The sequence below is a fragment of the Budorcas taxicolor genome, chromosome 1, assembly GCF_023091745.1.
Source record: "Budorcas taxicolor isolate Tak-1 chromosome 1, Takin1.1, whole genome shotgun sequence".
In the NCBI taxonomy this organism is placed as follows: Eukaryota; Metazoa; Chordata; class Mammalia; order Artiodactyla; family Bovidae; genus Budorcas; species Budorcas taxicolor.
The window spans coordinates 140,493,681-140,515,775 of record NC_068910.1 but is presented as its reverse complement, the minus strand read 5'-3'; the positions used below and the strand labels follow the sequence as shown (position 1 = coordinate 140,515,775).

The 22,095-nt window shown below is 38.5% G+C and overlaps 1 protein-coding gene and 1 non-coding gene across 2 annotated transcripts in view; both read left to right on the top strand.

Moving 5' to 3' along the window:
* CCDC50 (coiled-coil domain containing 50) overlaps positions 1-22,095 on the top strand; it is a 77,008-nt gene that overhangs the window by 30,978 nt on the left and 23,935 nt on the right. The window contains exons 2-5 of the mRNA XM_052645200.1: positions 3,440-3,502; positions 4,338-4,464; positions 7,662-7,752; positions 17,367-17,484. Of these exons, the coding sequence (XP_052501160.1) occupies positions 3,440-3,502; positions 4,338-4,464; positions 7,662-7,752; positions 17,367-17,484 (399 nt within the window). The remainder of the gene's footprint in view (positions 1-3,439; positions 3,503-4,337; positions 4,465-7,661; positions 7,753-17,366; positions 17,485-22,095) is intronic.
* On the top strand, positions 20,017-20,088 carry TRNAY-GUA (transfer RNA tyrosine (anticodon GUA)). The gene has a single exon. It is a non-coding gene; the product is annotated as a tRNA-Tyr (tRNA).

The following is a 22,095-nucleotide window of genomic DNA, read 5'->3' as shown; positions in this document are numbered from 1 at the left end:
AAAGGCACACTTGCTCATGTACTTGTGTCTCTAGGGGTCACTGCTTTTCTCGATTCATTTACATCACTGCTGCTGCTAAGTCACGTCAGTCATGTCTGACTCTGTGCGATCCCATAGATGGCAGCCCACCAGGCTCCACCATCCCTGGGATTCTCCAGGCAAGAACACTGGAGTGGGTTGCCATTCCTTCTCCAATGCATGAAAGTGAAAAGTGAAAGTAAAGTCGCTCAGTCGTGTCCGATTCTTCGTGACCCCATGGACTATAGCCCACCAGGCTCCTCCGTCCATGGGATTCTCCAGGCGAGAGTACTGGAGTGGGGTGCCATTGCCTTTGCTACAGGTATATGTATCCATAAACATATTTTTAATGTCATGCTGACTTCTTCACATGGTTATCCACATGAAAACTGCACTAATTTTATAATTTTTATTTTATTCAGCATAATATTAAAAGCATAGAAAATATATATTTTTGATATAACTTTTTGCCCTAATAACATAAGTTGAAGTGGCTTTTAAACTTTTTTGAATGTAATTGGAGAATGATAATTTTTTACATTGTGGCCTATTGCATGTCACATATGCATGTATGTGTATGTAAAGCTGAAAAAAATTTCTCCAAACCATAGTTTCCTCTACTGTGTGTGATATACTCTATTTTCCAGGTTGTTCATTCTGAGATGCTTGTCCCAGGCTCAATAAATTGCTTTTATAATCTAATAATAGGTTGCCATCCATGGTTTGAAAAACATTAGTTTAAGATTAATCTAAAAAATTAGTCTTAATCTAAAGTTAATACTGCCTTTAGTTTGCAAATAATAAAAGCTTTTGTAGTTTAATAAATGTACTTCAGATAGTAAGGTAGTGTGACTCAGCGGTAAAGAAACCACCTGCAGTGCAGTAGACACAGATGTGGGTTCAGTCCCTGGGTCAGGAAGATCCCCTGGAGGAGGAAATGGCAGTCCACTCCAGTATTCTTGCCTGGAAAATCCCACGGACAGAGGAGCCTAGCGGGCTACAGTCCATGGGGTCACAAAGAGTCGGACACAACTGAACAACTGGGCACTCATATTAAAATAGCATTCTTCTGCCAAGAGGTTTGATTGCATTCATTTTGGCTAACTCATTCTGAATATTTGTTTTCCACGAACTAAATCCATGCATGTCTAGCCATTTAATTAATTGATGTTAATTATTAATAGCTAAGTGTTTTAGAAAAAGCATGTTAGTCCTTGTATCTCCTTTCAGTCTGTCCTGACTGTGGTCTACCATGAGTCCAGGAGGGCTGTCATGGTGTCAAGAACAGAAGGAATTCTTGCTTGCCCAAAAACTGACTCCCAGCCCTGCCACCAAGAGTCTGTGTATAAACCCTTAATAAGTCTTTTCTTCCTTGTGGGCCTCATTTCCTCACCTATTAAACAGAAGGTTTAACTAGCTCTTCTTAAAAGTAGGTTCATTCTGTGAAATATGGGAGAACTTTGACCTGGGCCTCAGTTATTAAAATTTTATGAGAATATATCTGGTGTGAAAGAATAGGACTTTCTATTGAAATTGCTGGTTTTGAGGTTGTGTTTGAGCCAGGGGTCAGCAGGTGATATTTGGTTTAATATGTTGAGTCAGAAATGACTTTCCATCATAAAGCCTTTTCAGAGTAATCTGATGTCTCCAAGCTCTGCCTACTTTTTTGTTTCATTATCTCTCAATCAGAGACAGGGCTGTGTGAATGTGAATGTAAACGTTTATAAGTGCTAAGAATGGCAAAGGAATATTTCTGCATTGTGTTTTAATTAAATGTCCTCACAGACAAAACCAGAGCTGCAGGAAAAAGTCTGTAAACTCTGGTAGAAACCCTGGAGGACAGGTTCCTGAGTTCTACACATGGCAGGCATCTGAGGCTTTGGGAACTTTGCTCTTTAATGTGAGGTACATGTTTGGAACAGAATAAGGATATATCACCTAAGCCACACGTCCTTAAACAGAACAGTATTTTTCATAACAAGAGTCCTTCGTGTGTATGTTTGCTTTAAGAAACAGTTTAAATTACAGTTTGGGTGGAATGAACCTTTAAGACCATCTCTTCCTATTGGTGTCTAAAAAAATAGTCCAGGAAATACTCTGCGTGGCTGTCCAGGTGGAGGCAGATAGTGGCAGATGCTTAGTTCCAAGGTTCCTACTGTCTTTTGGTTTGCGGATTCTTTTTAGGTAGCTCTACATTTAGAGAAACCTAGAGAACCAGTTCTAACTCATGGGTGAGAGTGTAGACCCACTGAATGTGACTGCATTTTAAGTTGAGATATGCCCTTGCCTGAGGGGCTAATAAAGGTGTGTTTTTCCCTGAGAGGATCAGGATAAAGGTAAGTCTCTGGGAGAGGATCTGTGGCATAAGCTGTGTGTATGTGTGTGTGTGTGTGTGTGTGTGTATGTGTGTGTGTGTGCGCGCTCAAGTCTCTGGGAGAGGATCTGCGGCATAAGCTGTGTGTGTGTGCGTGTGCGTGTGTGTGTGCGCGCGCGCACGCACTCAAGTCTCTGGGAGAGGATCTGCTGAACCGCAGATGGCTGAGGCATAAGCTGTGTGTGTGTGTGTGCACGCGCGGAGATGGCTGAGGCATAAGCTCTGTGTGTGTGTGTGTGTGTGTGTCTGCGCTCACATTCAGTTGTTCTGTCGTGTGTGTGTGTGTGTGTGTGTGTGTATGCGCTCACATTCAGTTCTGTGAGGCATAAGCTCTGTGTGTGTGTGTGTGTGTGTGTGTCTGTGCTCACGTTCAGTTGTTCTGTCGTGTGTGTGTGTGTGTGTGTGTGTGTGTATGTGCTCACATTCAGTTGTTCTGTCATGTCTGACTGTTTGTGATCCCATGGATTGTATGTAGCCCGCCAGGCTTCTCTGTCCAGGGGATTTCCCAGGCAAGAGTACTGGAGTGGGTGGCCATTTCCTGCTCCAAGGGATCTTCCTGATCCAGGGATCAAACCCTTCTCTTTTGCATTTCCTGCATTGGCAGACAGGTTCTTTATCACTGTGTCACCTGGGATCACTGAGGCATAGGCCAGATTTCCTTTGATCCTTCTGACCATGGAAAAACTCAGATTTTCTCCGCTGCAATATGTAAAACATTCTTAACTCTTCTACTGTCACAGCAGCACTTGCCCTCCTTTTATAGACATGGATTAGAATTTCTGGACCTCATCCTTAGGCCAGGGTCTCACCGTTATTTTGTTACTTTGTTGTACACCTGTACTTGGCATTGAGCAGATACCATCTGGATTTGTGTGAATGAAGACTTTTTACCAACTAATTATTCTTTTGTACATCGCCAGTTATAAAGTTGATCATCCTGAAGTATTAGAATGGATTCTTTGAAGTCCTGAACAAAGCCTCTTTTTTATTATGTTGAAGTACTACTAATGAGCTTTCCTGTCTGCCCTTCTCCCTCGTGCTCTGCAGTGTGCCGAGATTTTGCTGTCCTGGAGGACCACTCCTTGGCTCACAGCCTGCAGGAACAAGAGAGTGAGTAATAGCCCCCTGCAAGCTCCTCCAGTTTTCTTTTTTAGTGGTAGCCTTGAGGCAGATTTCTTAGGGTAAGGCGGGGAGAAGACAGAGTCATCAGGGTACACCACCCATCATCCCAAGGGATCTGTCTAGGCAGGTGACACCTCGGTGAAGAATGCACTTCTCGGTGTTTTGAAGGGAGACAGCTGCTGGGGATGAGAAGACCGTTGGGTGTATTGGAGGAAGAGAGGGACTTGAGCCATTTCCTTTGCTTTAATGCTGTAGGAGGGATACAGTGGTTATATGGGGATCAGGAGTATGTAGAAGGCTGGCATAAGAATAGGGGTCCAAATACCTTTACCTAGATTGGTAAAGATACCAATTGGTAAACATACCTATTGGTATCTAGATTGTAGGGTTTTCTGAATATTTATGTATGTAATTATGAAAAGTAAATCTAAGTTATGTGTTATACAAAAGTACATATATGTGAACTTTTAATTTGTGTGTCAGTATAAAAATCAAGTGTTGAAAAATGTAGTTTTCAAATGAAGTGGCAACTTGTGGAGCAGGAGGAGCACCGGCCCTGGCTTTAGATGGTTTGAGTAGACGTTTAGGCATTGCCACTGCTGACCAAATACACGTGACTTAACCTTTCTGATTCTCTTTTTCTTTAATGAAAAGATGAGAATGCCAACTCCTATGCTGCATAATATGCAGCATTACTGAGAGTATACGTGGCAATGATGGCTGTGAAGTTCTTTTTAATTGAAAGACTCTTAAGTTTATTCTTAAAAGTTTGTTACGGATAAGCCAAAGCATTGTAATTCCTCTCTCCAATCTTCCTGTCCAGTTGAGCATCACTTGGCATCGAATGTTCAACGGAACCGTTTGGTCCAGCATGATCTGCAGGTGGCTAAGCAGCTTCAAGAGGAAGATCTGAAAGCCCAGGCTCAGCTGCAGAAGCGCTATAAAGACCTGTGAGGACTTGGGGAGTGGGAGAGCATTGTGCCAGGACGGGTTTTCAGGGAAGAGGACTTTCGGTCTGTCCCTTTGATTCCTTTCACTATTAGATTATAAATCCTACAGTGACGATCCCATAGTTTTTTTTGATTAAAAAAAATTATCTTTGTTGTTGGAATTCCTTTCTAGGTTTTGGGGCATGCAGTTTCTGGTAGGACTTAACACTTTTCACTGATGGCTTTGAGCCAGTTGGTCCAGCTCTGTGTCTCACTTTTCCTTAACTGTACACTGGGGAAATGATCTCTGTCTCCTCTGCCTCCTGTGGTTTTGGGGGGAACTAGCAAAATACTGGATGTCACAGAACTTTCTGAAGTCTACTGGGTTCCTTTACTATTTCCTAGTAATGTTTGTTGCTCTTATTTTCCTTGAACCCCTTACCTTTTGGGGGGAGGGGCATGCCACTTGACTTGTGGGATCTTAGTTCCTTGAGGGATCAAACCCAAGCTATAGCAGTAAAAGTGCCAAGTTCTAACCACTAGACTGCCAGGGAAATCGAGAACCCCTTGCTCTTTACATAGAGGCAGAATCTTCTGGAAAGTTCTGAATTGTACCCTCCATTCTCTTCATAACTTCAGTGTCTGACCAAAATTATTTCTCCATCTCCTCCTAAATAGAGAGATCGTGTCTAAGGTCTCTTCCATCATAAAGACTTTTTAAACTTCTTTTTTAATGTTTTGAAAGCTCACAGAATACATCTCTTCTTAGAGAGAGGTTCCTATACTTCAATCTGTAGTGGTAGACTTAACTCCAAAATCGTTTTGAGGAGGAAGGAGTAAAGGAAGAAGTGAAGGGACCCTTCTATTTACTTTGTTTGTCTTATTTAAATAAATGAGAGAGCCTATTACTTTTGCCATCTTTAAGGAAGGGTTTTTCTCTTCTGTTATTTGCAGAGAGGACTTTATTCATTGTTTTATTCAGTTTTCTTATTTTGTTCATAAACATTCTTATTGGCTCTTGCTAAATAACCCTTTCAACCATGAAAGGCACCAGAGAACACACATATGAATAAAACATAGCCATTGTTTTTAAGGGACTCAGGGAAAAAACTCTGAGCACTGCCAAGGTGACATGCAAATTCATGAAGAATTCTGTATTTTTAAAACTAGATTAAATACTTTTTGGTAAGGTCAAAAAAGTGAGTGAATGAAAAGAGGATATAGAAATAATAAATGAGTAGATTTTTATTTTCAATTCTGTGGTTTGAATGGTTCAGAATCCTATAATATTATATCTGTAACATGAAGTCATTAAATCCCAAAACTTTTGTAGCTAATGAGACGACATGAAAGGGCATGATTCACTGGTTAATAGTGGCAGGACCGGAAGTCAGGTCTCCAGGTATCTTGTCCAGTAATTTTCCTGCTAGTGACTAAAAAAGCTTGCCATTTCCACTTCCGGCCTGCGCTCTCTCTCACGTGTTCCCTTCCCCCTTTCCTGTCCGATGTGCATGTTCTGCGTGTACATACACATCCCTGTATGTGCACCCGTCTACTTTCATCTCCAGCTGTCTATTTCCAAACATGTTGAAAAGGACCATTTCCTTATACAAACAAGGATAGTGTTCATCCCCTCACTTTTGTTAGAATAGAATGTGGGGATTTCTGTTCCTCCAGAGAAGTTAGGATATTACCGCCACCCCCACCCCCAACACTTTTCAGGTACAAAAGGCTGCTTTCAAACAGGGAGTATACAACCAAGACTAGATTCGTTGATACTCTTAAGTTCACCTGGCAGGGCAAGAATCAAAGGGAATACCGGTTTAGCAAGTGAACTGCTTGTACAAGCCACAACTGTAGTTTTGTTCCAGCATCTTTTACATAATAAGCTCTAAGCATATGTATATCTCTTTAGATAACAACTAAAGGTTGTAAGGGCCATGTAAACAGTGGCTCCCCAGCAGTATCACACTCTATAATAGAGTTAAAAGCTGCCTGTTAACTTTTCCTGGGTTCAGGAAGATCCCCTGGAGGAGGTCATGGCTACCCAGTCCAGTATTCTTGCCTGTAGAATCCCATGGACAGAGGAGCCTGGTGGGCTACATTTCATAGGGTTGCAAAGAGTTGGACACAACCAACGCAACTTAGTCTAATCTGACTGTTCCTGAAACCAAAAGACCATCTTTGTGATATCCAAACCCCATTTCTTGATGAAACTGCTATTCATTTGTGCTGTTTGAAAGGACGTGTTTCTCACCACAAAATGATGTGTCTGGTTTCTCCCACCAAAGTATATTGTGGGGTTCTGAGCACAGGACGGAGATTTATTTAGTTTTGTGTCCTCAGTGTTGAGCATGGTGCCTGGATGACAGCACATGTTGTGTGAGTCTTTTTTGAATGCACGAATGCCAATACAAAACAAAACTATGGTAGCAGCAGTATTACAACCTTTGGTTGCCTTAGTGGCCTGAGTGTTAAGAAAACTGACATCAGCCACAGAGGTTTCTCCTGGCACCTGAAGCTGTGGAATATACATCCACCTCCCCATTTTTAAAGTTTTATTGAAACTGGAAACAATGTACTTAATTAAAAATTTATAAAAATTGTTTTGAAGTCATACCACCACCTCTAAGTGACCACAGTATTACTGACATTTTAGTGAATTCACTCTTACTTTGTTTATGTGTACTTTGTGCATACTTGGATATTTGCGGATCTTATTCTCATAGTGTACATCTCCTTTGCAGAATCTTGAGGGACTGTGGTGGTGGTTTAGTCGCTAAGTCATGTCTGACTCTTGGCAAGCCCACAGACTGTAGTCTTCTAGGCTCCTTTGTCCATAGAGTTCTCCAGGCAGGAATACTGAAATGGGTTGCCATTTCTTTCTCTAGGGGATCTTCCTGACCCAGGAATTAAACCTGGGATATGATCATACAGAAAAGGCCTGGAGCTTTCCATTATAGTATCCGGGGATCACATTCTGATCCTACCACTTATTTTCTCTGTGACCTTAGGGAAGTGATTCTACTACTCTGGGCCTCAAGTTTTTCTAGCTATAGGATGTGACGGTATTGACCTCTTTGCATCATTATTGTAAGAATTAAGTGAGATAAAAATATGCCCTGGCTCATAGTGAGTATTCAGTAAGTTGTGTTGTGGTTCGAAAAATCATTCCTTGTGTTTTCCATTCATGTTGTTTTTTCCTTTGTTTTTTTTAGTGAACAGCAAGATTGTGAAATTGCTCAGGAGATTCAGGAGAAGCTGGCTATTGAGGCAGAGAGACGACGCATTCAGGAGAAGAAGGATGAGGTACAACTTGTTTAATACCCCTCCACCCCGTGGAGGAGGGCTGCTCAGCTCTGACTCTCTGTATTCACAGGCTTAGTGTAGGGTTGCTGGGTGGGCAGGAGAGCTTTCCCTTTTTGGGGGTGCATAGTCCAAGTGTTGCCCTGTCCATGGCCCACCGTTTATTGTCCTTTGGTCATTGTTTAAGTGGTAAAATCTTAAAAGATGATAATGGTTACTTTGACAAAAAGTGTGGATTCACTTCTGCAGGGCTGCCGTAACAAATCACTGCAAACATGGTGGCGTAAAACAATAAAACTTGACTCTCTCACAGTTCCGAAGGTTGCACATTGAAATTAAGGTGTTGGCAGGGCAATGCTACCTACTAGCAGAGATCCCTTCTTTGCCTCCTCTTAGCTTCTGGTGGCTCTTGGCAGTCTGCATTCCTTGCCTTGTGGTTGCATCATAGCAGTCTTTACCTTTGTTGTCACATGGCTTTCTTCCCTGTATCTTTTTGTCCTTTCATCTTCTTGTAAGGACACCAGTCATTGGATTGAGGGCCCACCCTAATAGAGGATGATCTTCTCTTAAATAATTCTGTCTGAAAGACCCTATTTTTAAATAAGGTCATGTTCTGAAGTTCTTGATATAAATGAATTTTTAAGAGGTAATTCAGCTCCATACAAGATATCTGTCTATGGGTTATTCCCACAACTTTAGGGAGAGCAAACCTTGAATGTAGCCTGAACAGGAGTCCTGGACTGGTCTTTGCTCTCCCTCTCTTTTCTTAGTGGGTTCACTTTCCTATGATACCCTGCCACAAAACAGTGATCCATTTAATTCTGTATATATATTTTAAATTGTATTGTTTTTAAGCTGAAAATGACTAAAATTAGCAGTAGTATATGGTTTGTGAAAAGACTTGAATTTGTACTCACTGATCATTGCTTTTGCGTTATGTTTTCAGCATTTCTTACAAACAATTCCTTTTTCATTGTGTTGACTCTGTATCTGGTTTTTTAATACCTATTCTCCTATTCTTGGCCCTTGTCTTAACTTATAATAAAGAAAAAAATGATTTATCATTTTTCATAGTAGTATGACCATATGATATTTTGTGTACTCTCCTGGGCACACTGGCACATACAAGCACCCTATTAAACAGATATTTCAGGGTTATCAGTGAACCAGCCTGCATCTTCTCTTTCTCCTACTGAGCCACTCTGTTCCTCTGGAACTCCTTGTTCAATGCCAGGCGAGTGTGAGACACCTGGTGTGAGTGTATTTAGATATTTCTTTAAGAAACAAACCATGATTATGTGATGATCAGAATTGTAAGTAAGAAAGAGGGATTCCTTTTCATCTTTCTGTTGTCAACACAGGAGCTCTTTCTTACTGCAGGATGTGTTGCTTCTCTATAGTCAAGACTTCCTTGGAGATGAGTCTGGAAGCTGAAAGAAGTGATTATGTTTTATAGACAGGAAAGCTTCTATTTTAAAAATCACAGAGTAATGAAGTTGGCTTCTTATAAATGCTCCTGGTGTCCTGTAATATTTTTTCTTTCCGTTCAGGGGAAAGCAGTATTAGGGAAAACAGATGCCTGTGGAATCTAAATAGCAATCACAATAAATAATCTCATTGTTATACTATATAAAGTATGCAGTGTTGTGAATAACTGCATTTCTCAGATGAAGAAATTAAGTCTTAAAGAAGTATATGAATGACTGGTCCCCGGCTATAGTAAGATGCCAGGGAAATGTCTCTGCAGTTCTGAACTATAGTAAGATGCCAGAGAAATGTCTCTGCAGTTCTGACTGCCTCTGACTTGGGTATACTGTGACACAACATAGAACATGTAAACTATGGAGTTTGAATCTTGTCTGTTTAACTTTTAGCTGAGACTTTCATCATCTCATTTAGCCATGTAGACCCTCAGGTTCCAAACTGAAGAAGGTATGATAACTACATTACCCTAAAGGGCTGCTTTGAAGTTTAAAATCATGTATTTAAGGTCTCTGCTACATATTAAGTTAATAGTTGTTCTTTCCTCTTTGCTTTCTCGCCAGGTGTTTGCCCCACCATTCTCCCTTTGTAACAACTCTGATTTCTCTAATAGAGAGATATGTGCTGAATTAATAGGTGGGGGTGAAATAAGCAGAGTTAAGTGTATTCCAGTATGGTATGATTTGAGGAGTCTTTAGGGGTTTTCTTGCCTTTACAGGCCTCCTATTACCTCCACTACTGTTTGACCTACTGAAATGTTTCCCCTTGTCCAGTGCAATGGAGAGATGAGATGAGGAATCTAGTTGTGGAGGTTTAATGAGACTAGCCTTTAAAAACTCAAGACTTTTTTTTTTTTCCAGACATTTTTGAGTTTCACTGATGCCTTAGTTTAGAATATGGCTGTCCTGTCAAGAAGTTCTTTAATTGTAGAAAAATGTGATTTCCAGCTGACTAGACTGTTTTAATATTAAATAAAATTTGCATTAAGTTTGATGTTGAAGGATGTATGATGATACTTATTTGTATAATTTAGTCCAAGGCGCCTCATAGTGGAGACTGAAACAACAGCGCTAATTTTTCTGGCCAACTTTGCGTTGCCTGTTACTCGTCAACTTTCTGGATTCTTTTTTTTTTTCTTTTTGTTATATTTTCCCTCTTTTTGTGCTCTTCTGCTTCCTTGTAGAGTCTGCTTAACTAATAAGTTCTTATCCAGCAGCAGGGCTGTGGAAAACTCCTCTCTGGATTTTCATCCAGATCTCTTTTTACAGATTTTTGGAGTTAACTCTCTTTTGTAGCTTACAATCATCCAGAACAACCCGATGTAGAATTCAAGATTCTTTCCTCTTGGGATAGATACTTTTTTTCTGAACAACATTGTTCATGAGAAGTAGAGTTATATGACTTTCTGTGGGTGAATTAGCATGTCTAACTTTGTGGTATAATTTTATTGTGTTTTTTAACAGAGCACAAATGTAGGCAGGTAGCATTTCCATTGGGGAGACAGATGTAGAAGAGTTTAAAAAGATCTGTACTCTTACCACCATGTGGCTTCTTCCCTTCCTTCCCTCTTTTTCCTCTTTCCCTCCTTCCTGTCTTCCTTTTTTTTTTTAAACTCTTACATGGTGTCTTGAATATCGTAGTAGTAGCAGCGTTTCTTTCGTGGCGCCCTATTGAAGGCACATGTAGCCTTTGGCAATACTGGACTGAGTTTATGGGAGTACTTACCTCATAATCACATGAGTTTGTGGTTAATATGGGTGGACAAATTTTATTGGGATCTTTCTCTTTGGTCACAGGTTTAGCATTTGTCAATATTGTTTAATCAAGCCAAGAAATGTGTTTTTAGTTGATTTAATTTAGTTATTCTTAAATAACTAAAAAAATAAATAACTTAAAACTCTTAAATAGCTAAAGACAGTTCCAGAAAAACATCTACTTTTGCTTTATTGACTATGCCAAAGCCTTTTGACTCTGTGTATCACAACGAACTCTGGAAAATTCTGAAAGAGATGGGAATATCAGACCACCTGACCGGCCTCCTGAGAAATCTATATGCAGTTAGAACTGGACATGGAACAACAGATTGGTTCTAAATTGGGAAAGGAGTACGTCAAGGCTGTATATTGTCACCCTGCTCATTTAACTTATATGCAGAGTACATCATGCAAAATGCTGGGCTGGATGAAGCACAAGCTGGAATCAAGATTGCCAGGAGAAATATCAATAACGTCATATACTCAGATGACACCACCCTTATGGCAGAAAGCGAAGAAGAAATAAGAGCCTCTTGATGAAAGTGAAAGGGGAGAGTGAAAAAGTTGACTTAAACTCAACATTCAGAAAACTAAGATTATAGTATCTGGTCTTAGTACTTCATGGCAAATAGATGGGGAAACAATAGAAACAGAGAGACTTTATTTTTGGGGCTCCAAAATCACTACAGATGGTGACTGCAGCCATGAAATTAAAAGATGCTTGTTCCTTGGAAGAAAAGATATGACTAACCTAGACAGCATATTAAGACAGCATATTAAAAAACAGAGACATTACTTTTCCAACAAATGTCTGTCAAGTCAAAGCTGTGGTTTTTCCATTAGTCATGTATGGATGTGAGAGTTGGACTATAATGAAAGCTGAGTGCCAAAGAATTGATGCTTTTGAACCATGGTGTTGGAGAAGACTCTTGAGAGTCCCTTGGACTGCAAGGAGATCCAACCAGTCCATCCTAAAGGAAATCAGTCCTGAATATTCATTGGAAGGACTGATGCTGAAGCTGAAGCTCCAATACTTTGGCCACCTGATGTGAAGAACCAACTCATTAGAAAGACCCTGATGCTGGGAATGATTGAAGGCGGGAGGAGAAGGGGATGACAGAAGATGAGATGATTGGGTGACATCACCGACTCGATGGACATGAGTTTGAGTAAGCTCCAGGAATTGGTGATGGACAGGGAAGCCTGGCGTGCTGCAGTCCATGGGGTCACAAAGAGTTGGATATGACTGAACTGATCTGAATTTATTCTTAAATAAAGCTCTTAACTACTTTGTGTATATGTGAATATTGATTTACATACATGCCTTTGAACCTAGGTACAAATATGTGTGAATGTGAAACTATTTTAGGGAAAGCCTATTTTTTTTCTTAAATAAATAGTATCTTGGCCAACCATGTAACAAGAAATCTGTGGCACTAATCCAACAATTTGGAGCCATTTATAATGTGAACTATTCAGGGATAAACATAATAACCACTTTACATTAAAAATTAATCTAATGTGAGCCATGGTACTTTTTCATAGCATTCTTAATGTGATTAGAAATTCATGGTCTAAAAATATATCTATGTAAATTGGTAATATCTAGAAAATATCTCAGGTAGTAATAATTTAAACTACGTAATTTTTTTCCCTATGTTATGGCACTTTAAAAATAAGTTTACACATATATAGCCAGACGGAGAGTGAGTGGGAGGCCTCTGGTTGATAAAACTAGTCTCTCCTTTTATCCTAGTTATATTGGTGTTTTTATGGCCATGAATTTGGTACTGTCTGTTCTTCTGGTCTTGCAGAGTAACCCTTTTGGGATTATACCTGATTTGCATTTCCTACTGAGTTAGATGTTAATACAGTAATTGCTAGGTAACAAAAAAGTTTAGCAATCTAATGGAATGGATTTCCTTTTTTTAACTCTTCTGATAGTCATTTGACAGTCACATTTTCACATCTCCCTTAGATTGTCTTTATACCCAAGATTTTCTCATTTTGAATCCCACTACTATTAGGATAGTGGTGAAAACTTTAAGGGAGAAGTAACCCTGATATAAAATTGTATAAACCATAAAAGTACCCAAAGGGATCCAACAGTTCAGTAATTTGTCTTCTACTTAAGAAAGTTGCATGGGGCTCCTCTGCACCTTACTGTGTGAATGTCTGTCTTAGAGCACTCATCTTTGCATGTCCTATATTATGTTAATCATTTTGCTTCTAGCACTTAAATGGACAAGAACATTAATGATAATGACCATGTATCTTATTTCTCTGTAGGAGGTCTCTAGCAGAATATGTGAGCCATTGAAAGGAATCAGTGAATCTTTTTTTCTTGACATAGCATTCCTGTAGCATTTCAGGAATCCTTAACTCTGCCTTTACTTATGCTCACAGCTTCCCATTTTCCAGAGATGAGTGTTATTTCAATAAGTGTGTTTACTTAGTCTTCTGTGGGAGGAGAGGAGGGAGGCTTAAGAGGGAGTGGATATATGTATAATGATGGCTGATTAGTCGTATGGCAGAAGCCAGCACAACATTGTAAAGTAATTTTCCTCCAACTAAAAAATAAATTAAAAAAAGAGAAAGTCTTCTGCACAACAATTATTTCTCATATTAACCCAAAGTAAGTCTACCAGATTAATATTATTAATTAAAAAAATAATTGAATGTGACTTCAGAAGGATTTTGGAGTTCTTTTAGATTTGTTTTTTCCCCAAGTTATATTTTGTCAAACACTAATTTAGTAAGGTTTATATATGTGTATATATTTTATATAACAAAAAGACCTCTGTCACAAAATAAATTTGGAAATTCCAGGGTTGCAAGAAGATAACATTACTTTTCTTTCATTAGAATGTTAACATGAGCCAATGTGTTTAAAGAATTAGATATAATACATGTTTTCTGTTTTTTTTTTTGTAAATCTTTGATACCCGTGTTCTCAGAAACAGCTTGGGAAATGCTGTTGTAGACTAACCTTTAACAGGAAGGAAGCAGAGGATCAAGGAGGTTGTTTATGTCAGGGGTGACTAAGCTGCATCCAAGCATGGTGACTAATAATTGCTGTCTTTAGCTTGTTTCAGGGAAGTTGTTTTTTTTTTTTGAAATCACCTAACTAAACCTACTGTGCAGTAATGTTGGAGAGCAGGGAAGAGAGCTGACTTGGCTGAGCCGTGGTTTATAGTATAGCAGCAGATTTCCGTTGAAATCCTTTTTCCTTTCCCACCTCAAGTACAGCTAGCTGTTCGTACTCTTCTCAGCCAGAAGAAGCTTACTCAAAAAAAAGGAGTTGAGATGTTAAAAGAACAAAGGTTTGGGTGCTGAGATGCATGACACATTGTGATTATTATTTTTCTACTTGGTTAAAAGCACTCTTTTTGACCAGCTAATACATTGTACAAAACGGTATCACTTTGCTTCTCTTTGGTTCATTTTTGGCTCTTCACATTGAGAAAGTGCCCTATTACTAGGTATATATTAGGAATAAATTTGATAGCAGGAAAGCAATTACAAAGTCCCTGGAGGGCAGTTTAATAATTATGGCTGGCAGTTGGACCTGGTAGTTTTCCTTTATATTTTTATTCAGTTACATAAAGGGGGACTTTTTGTTTTCGGTAAAACAAACCACTTAAGAAAATGCAGTGTTGGGTGTTCAGTCAGCATGACAGTTGAGGGAAGTGTTTACATTTTCTTCCGGCTTTCCTAGTAAGATGTATATGGATTTAGGAAATTCTGAAGTAGATATTAGTGTGAGGAGAATAAATTATCTTGTCACACCTGTCCCTAACTGATTACTATATTGCTTTGTAATGCATCAATGTAATGAACCTGGCACAGAGGAGGGCACCCAGTAACATTTCCAGAATTATTACAGTGTGTACTGGGATGTTAAGACATTTGTCTTTTAAGGTTCACTAGTTCAGACTCTTCATTTTATAGATAAAGAATTCAGGCCCAAAGAGATTCATTTTAATAGTTAATGTTTTTCTTCCAATGTCTCTGAAGCATCTCTGACTTGAACTGCTGCTGCTGCTAAGTCACTTCAGTCGTGTCCGACTCTGTGTGACCCCATAGACGGTAGCCCACCAGGCTCCCCATCCCTGGGATTCTCCAGGCAAGAACACCGGAGTGGGTTGCCATTTCCTTCTCCAGTGCATGAAAGTGAAAAGTAAAAGTGAAGTCGCTCAGTTGTGTCTGACTCTTCACAACCCCATGGACTGCAGCCTATCAGGCTCCTCCATCCATGGGATTTTCCAGGCAAGAGTACTGGAATGGGGTGCCATTGCCTTCTCCTGGAACTTATCAAATATATGTATGTATTCACACAGTTTCATGAGAAATTTCCAGCATTGAAGTCAGTTACAGAATATATGTTAATGACATAAATTTGAATTTAGGCCTATTTCGTGAACATTAGAAGCCACGTACATGGATGTGTGTGTCCTTACACGCGTGCTCAGTCACTCAGCCGACTTGTGTCCGACTCTTTACAATCCCATAGTTTGTAGCCCACCAGGCTCCTCTCTCCATGGCATTTTCCAGGCAAGAGTACTTGAGTGGGTTGCCATTTCTTCCTCTAGGGGATCTTCCTGACCCGAGGATGGAAGCCAAGTGTCCTGCATTTCTTGCATTGGCGGGTGGATTTTTTACTGCTGAGCCACCTGGGAAGCCCTCCAAGTATACTGATAACCTCTGCTAATTCATCTAGCCTCAGCATCCAACTTATTTCTACACTGATATAAGAGAAATTAAGTCATTCAGATGAATTTTATTTGCCTTGCAGTCTTAGTATATTCTTCATTTGACTTATTCAGAAAAATGCAGAAAGAATGGTAATTAATTCTTGCCTCAGAAGTAAGCCCTTCAGAACTGCCTGTGATTTTTATTACCATTTGTATCAGTGAGTACGGTTGCTATATTTGTAAGATCTTTAAGAATCTAGTAACATCTAGGGATCTTCTTTTTTTTAAAGTGTACATAAACAAAGTTTATGTGCTATTTTATTGGGCCTTTTATAGAAATAATCTTCAAATTCCGAACTCTATCTCCAGCTCAAAATCTTTAGGAACTTTTCATCCTTTACATTATAGACTCCAAACAGGGAGGAGGGAGGGGGTTCAGGATGGGGAACATGTGTATACCTGTGGCGGATTCATGTCGATGTATGGCAAAACCAATACAATATTGTAAAGTAATTAACCTCCAATTAAATAAATTTATATTTTAAAAAATTGACTATTAAGAGTGCCTAGCATCCAGCCTCTGTCTGTTAAACCTCATCTTTCTCTAACACCCCACGTACTATTGGTTGTTTTCTAGAGTGATGTCCATTAAAATATTTATCACTTTGCTGGTGGTGTTCTCAGCAAAGAATATCTTCCCTTGCCTGTTGGAATCCAGTTCTTTGTTTAAAACCTAACATTAATGTAAAGCCTTGAACCAATTCATATAAGCAGAAGTAGTATTCCCTTTTTTGTGTACTCATAGGCATTTCCCCCCCTTTTTTTTGAGACATTTACAATTTTATTGTGTTATAGTTATTTGTGTATTGCTTGTTTTCAAAGTGGGGTGATGATTTTTTAGGGGATGAAATCAGAATGTTATTTGCCACTCAGCAGCTGCTGAAAACTTGCCTGGAGATGGAACATAGGGGAGACAGGAGGAGGACTGTTTTCTGTTTTTTTTTTAGTTAAGACAGCCATCCTCTATTGCAAAGCTAAATCACAATCAGCTGAAAGATTCTTTAAAAAACTTTTTTTTAATGAAATCACTATATATATACATTACTGTATATAAAATAAACAGCTAATGGGAAGTTGCTGTATAAAACAGGGAGCTCAATGTAATGCTCTGTGACAACCTAGAGGGGTGGGGAGGAGGTTCAAGAGTGAGGGGACATAGATATGCTTGTGGCTGATTCATGTTATTTTATGGCAAAAACCAACACAATATTGTAAAGCAATTACCCTCCAATTTAAAACAAATTTTAAAAAAGGTTATAGATTATGACAGTCTTCCTCATTCAGACTTAGTGAATCATCATCTTGGAAAAAGGGCCCATAAATATGTGTTTTAAAAATTCTGTTCCATAACCAGTTTTAGGAATATTATATTTGAATATCTTCAGGTTGAGTTAGATTTAAATTTAGTTAAAAAACCTTTCTCCCTCATCTGTATCTTACGCGCTTCCTGTTGAGCAGTCGTCTTTGACATTTGGACAGGGTGAGCGTAATACCGGAAGGTCTGGAAAACCATAGGCAGAGCCGCGAAAGCCTGGAAGTGGAATGTCAAGCCACTGACCAGTAGGGTTGCTGTGTGGCATCTCTTATTTCTCTGAAGTATTTACTTTTCTTCTCTCTGTATTTGCAGGACATTGCTCGACTCTTGCAAGAAAAGGAGTTACAGGAAGAGAAAAAGCGAAAGAAACACTTTCCGGAGTCTTCTGGAGTCAGTGCTTATGGTGATAGTTACTATTATGAAGATGGAGGTAACAATTCCTGTCTTTAGACTCAGTTGCAAGACACCCTTTAAATTTGTCTGTAAAGTGACTCTAGGGCCCATTTGGATTTGTGGTGAAATTTTATCTTATCTAATGAATCCATCTGTTCTTTAGATGGATGACTAGAGTCATTTTTATGGCTGTAAAATGTGAATATAGTTTAGCAAAATCTGACGTGTTCTTTTGCACTGTTGCTACTTAGAATGTTATATTACATTCTAAGCACATAAACTAGGGTATGGAAAAATGGCAGAGGAGTCTCTGCCTCAAGGAAATCTGGGCAGTACTGTTTGAAGCCTCAAAGTAGCATAAATGATAAAGGAAGTACAGCATTTATAGATTACTGGATACCAGAGCTTTTTTCCCATGCCTCTTATCTTTTAAACCTAGGCCAATGGATCATCCTGCTGGTGACAAAATTGAATATTATGATTTTCTGTTGAGTGTTTGCTTTTGATGCTTCTTTGCTATTTCTGCCATATAGAAAGTTCTCTAGAGACCCCTTCTCTAGTGCTTGCTTCTGCAGTGTGGTGGTGATGTGCTGGTGGTAGCGCTTGTGGTAACGGTGATTCTTTATCTTAAAAGTATGTTGGGAAATGAGTATTTGCAAGTATTATTTGCTTCTTTTTAAAGACATGTCAAAGGAAGGAAATCTCGTATAGTTTTAGTGTCAGCGTTTAACTGTAGTTCAGCTTGGAGACCATGTGCTGTGCTGTACCTAGTCTCAGTCGCATCTGACTCTCTGTGACCCCATGAACTGTAGCCTGCCAGGCGCCTGGGGATTCTCCAGGCAAGAATACTATAGTGGGTCACCATGCCCTTCTCCAGGGGATCTTCCCAATCCAGGGATCAAACCCAGGTCTCCCGCACTGCAGATGGATTTTTACCCTCTGAACCAACTTGGCTTCTGTGGTAGCTCAGTTGGAGACCATACTTAGGATACCAAATACCAACCAAATAACATCTAAAGGCAGCTTCTAGAGAGTAAAGATTTTAAGATGAGTAATCCCCAAGGCCCCTGAAACTTAATTGTCTGTTGCTTTTCTATAGTATCATAAAACGTAAGTAGGTATTTTTCTTTGGTGAGTAGAATGGAAAGTATGTGTATGTAGATAATAGGACTATTATAGTTGAGTCTTCCAGTCACATTGTTCCAAATCTTTCAAAATGAGTAGAGCTCAACTCTTAGTAAGCAGACTGAGCTCAACACTTAGTAAGCAGACTGATTCTCTACTTGTGGCTCGGTGTGTTCTTTCACATGTGAAATGCTCAACTCTTTTTTTGATAGCCATTTTCCTTATCCGGGTTTTTCTAATAAAATCATGTGATATATCATTCAAGAAGAAAAACTGCCAGTATTTTTCTCTACTAGAGATCAAAAGGTAAAGAGTTACTCATCAGCTTTAAAATCTTAAGAGATATGATCTGGTGTTTTTTTGTTTTTTTGCCAGAAGGCACGTTCATTGCAGATAAAAATATAACCATTCTAAACTTGAATCTAAAAACATTAGGTTGGTAAATAAGTACACTAAAGTACTGATTTCAGCAATCCTCTTTTAAAACCTTACAGTTACTTGAATTGGGAGTCAAACCTGGTGGTTTTGACCAGAGTATTGTCATTGTAATTTATCTCTGTAGACTGTGTTAAGAATTCAGTAGATTTTCAGGGACACCTAAATTTTTAAAAAATTTGTATTTAGTGCTTTTGTAAAGTTACAGAGAATGCTGTATGTGCTTTTCTTGGAGTTGGGGCGGGGGGATTGGGAATAGGATCTAGGGGTCTCCTGAGTGTGTACTTGTAAAGTACTGTTGGAATTTCTCTTCAGTTGTGTTGTTGCTGGGAGATGATACATTGCTGAACATGTGATCTTCGTTTCTATGCCTTTGAGTTAGACCAAGGTGAATTCCATAGAAACCACATTGTAGTCCACCTGACATTTACAAAACAGCTGTATGTTCTTTGCAGTGGCCCTTTCCCAACACATAAGGGATATTCTTCAATTGTACTTCTCTGCCTTTGCGTGCAATATAATTTTTGTCTGTCTTACATAATAATCACAGCGAATCATATGGAAGTGGTCGCTTTAGCTTTAATTTTACTTAAACTTTAATAAATTAATCTTTAAAAAGTAATCATTTATAGATTTTCTACAAATTTGGAATTATCCAAAACCCCTGTCAGATTTATATCAACTGAAATTGTATATCTTATTTATGAATCCATGTTTCTCTTTCAAAGCCACTCAGCTGTATGGCTGGCATATTAGAGATTTTTTTTAAGTCATTGTCTTTGGAGTCATTAGACCTTGATTCAAGTTACATCCCTTCCTTAGAAAAATTGTAATATTAAGGAAGTTATCCGCTATAATCACTGTAATCCTTTTTCTCATTTGTAAAATGGAGATTCTAAAAATATATCCTTCACATGGATGTTGAAAAGATTAAACAATAGAATTTTTGTGAAGACTTATTAAACTTTAAAGTACTGTTATTTGTACATATATTAATGTAAAGTGGACTTCCCTGGTGGCTCAGATGGTAAAGCGTCTGCCTGTAATGCGGGAGACCCAGGTTCGATCCCTGGGTTGGGAATATTCTCTGGAGAAGGAAATGGCAACCCATTGCAGTACTCTTGCCTGGAAAATCGCATGGATGGAGGAGCATGGTAGGCTACAGTCCATGGGGTCACAAAGAGTCGGACACGACTGAATGACTTCACATTTCACTTTAATGTAATATGTGTATTAAATAATATTTGGTCTGTTTAAACAAAAATCATTTTATTTTGAAAGACAAACATGGAAGAATACAAAATGTTTGCAAATATATGTGTATGTGTGTGTGTGTGTGTATATATATATATATATACACACATGCATACATATATATATGTATATGTATATACATATGTATGTATTGCCTATAAGGAAGTTAATTATATTTGCCAAATAACTTGGTCTCAAGAAATATAGAAGTCTCAATCCTTAAATGGACAGGGTTTTAAAGGATTCAAACATTCCTCCATCCGTGTCTTCTTTTTTGCCCCAGGTTTAAAGATATCACAAGTGATCACAATAAATATTTTTCCCTATCAACTCTATGAAAATGTAGTAATAGCCCAGTTCTAATTCTTGCAACACACTTCCCTAAAGTACAACTGTTAATATCTGTTAACATATTAAAAGAAGTAAAAATAAAACAATCATGACTTCACAAGTCCATGTGAAAAACAAAACCTTTCTTTTCTCTGTTTGGGTTTTATAGGCAGGCTTCACTCCTGCAGTTTTCTGTGGGAACGTTGGTATTAACACTAAACCATTGTTTCCTCCTTGTGATCATCGTTTAAGTAGCTGGTCAGTATTATGTTAATTCACAGCAGTAGTAAATAGATTCTTTCTCAGTTGTCAAGATACACTTAAAATAATAGTTTGCGTAAAGCATACTTTTTTATTACAGAGAGGAATTGTTCTGTTTCACTTTTGCTTTATGTAAAAAATAAATTCTATCGTAAATTATGAAGATAAATACCTCTACAGACTTTTTAGAAGACAGGTTTTAATTTAGACATCGTCTTTGAAGCAAATGTTCTTTTCTTCTGGAAAGCTCAGGAAGAAACCATTTAGAGTTTTGAGTGCAAGCTTTTTTGGCATCATTGATGCATTTAACACATATCTATATCTCCCCTTCCTGAATTCCCTCACTAGATTAACAGTAACAAACATTAACAAAAGCAAAGAGCCCAAAACCAAACCAAACAAACAAGGAAACCCTGATAAATAAGGAAAGGTATGGTTATTTATTTTTTCGACATTCCATCCAGTTGCAAGAGCTGCTTCAAATGCAGTTCAGCAAATGACTAATTCCAGTGGGGAATCTTGGCTGTTGTAGCAATTTTCCATGGAATTAGGATTTCTTTTTGTTATTTCCCCATTATAGTAAAAATCTTTGGAAATGTTAAATATGCCCTTGGAATATGCGTTGTTAATTCATTTCCTTTGTTTTCATAGTTTGCTTGTTCCTAAAAAAGCCCTGAAAACAAAGCACCATGTATGTGCTGTTTCTCTAGTTTGTGTTAAACTTAGGAACTTGTATATTTAGCACTTGTTGTATTTCTATATACAGAATACAGTATCATAAAGTTTTTTGAAATGGGTTTGGGAATTGGCTTCTTTTTATGTATTCCGTTATGGCATCTATTTTTAATTATTTTCCTCTGCACAGCTTCAAGTAAGATTTGAAACAGAGTCATCCAAAGATAACAGGGTCATTTACTCACGTAAAATTCTCCTTTGCTCCCTCTTCTTCCGCACTGAACTGTAATTTTTCTGGGGATGTTTGCTTTGGCCACCTAAGGGGAGAGGATGGAGGAATACAAAATCTGTGGATCATCTGTCTGAACCAAATAGAAACTAGCAATATTCTGATCTAAATTTATTGTTATTTCCAATAAGAATATTTGAAAGTCTCTGACTGGAATCACAAAGTATAGTTCTTTTTCTATTACTCCCCTCCCCCACGATATACTAGTTCCAAATTGATTTTATAAATAGAATAGAACACTTAATGACTGGAATTTTTGTTATTGGCAAATATTAAAGC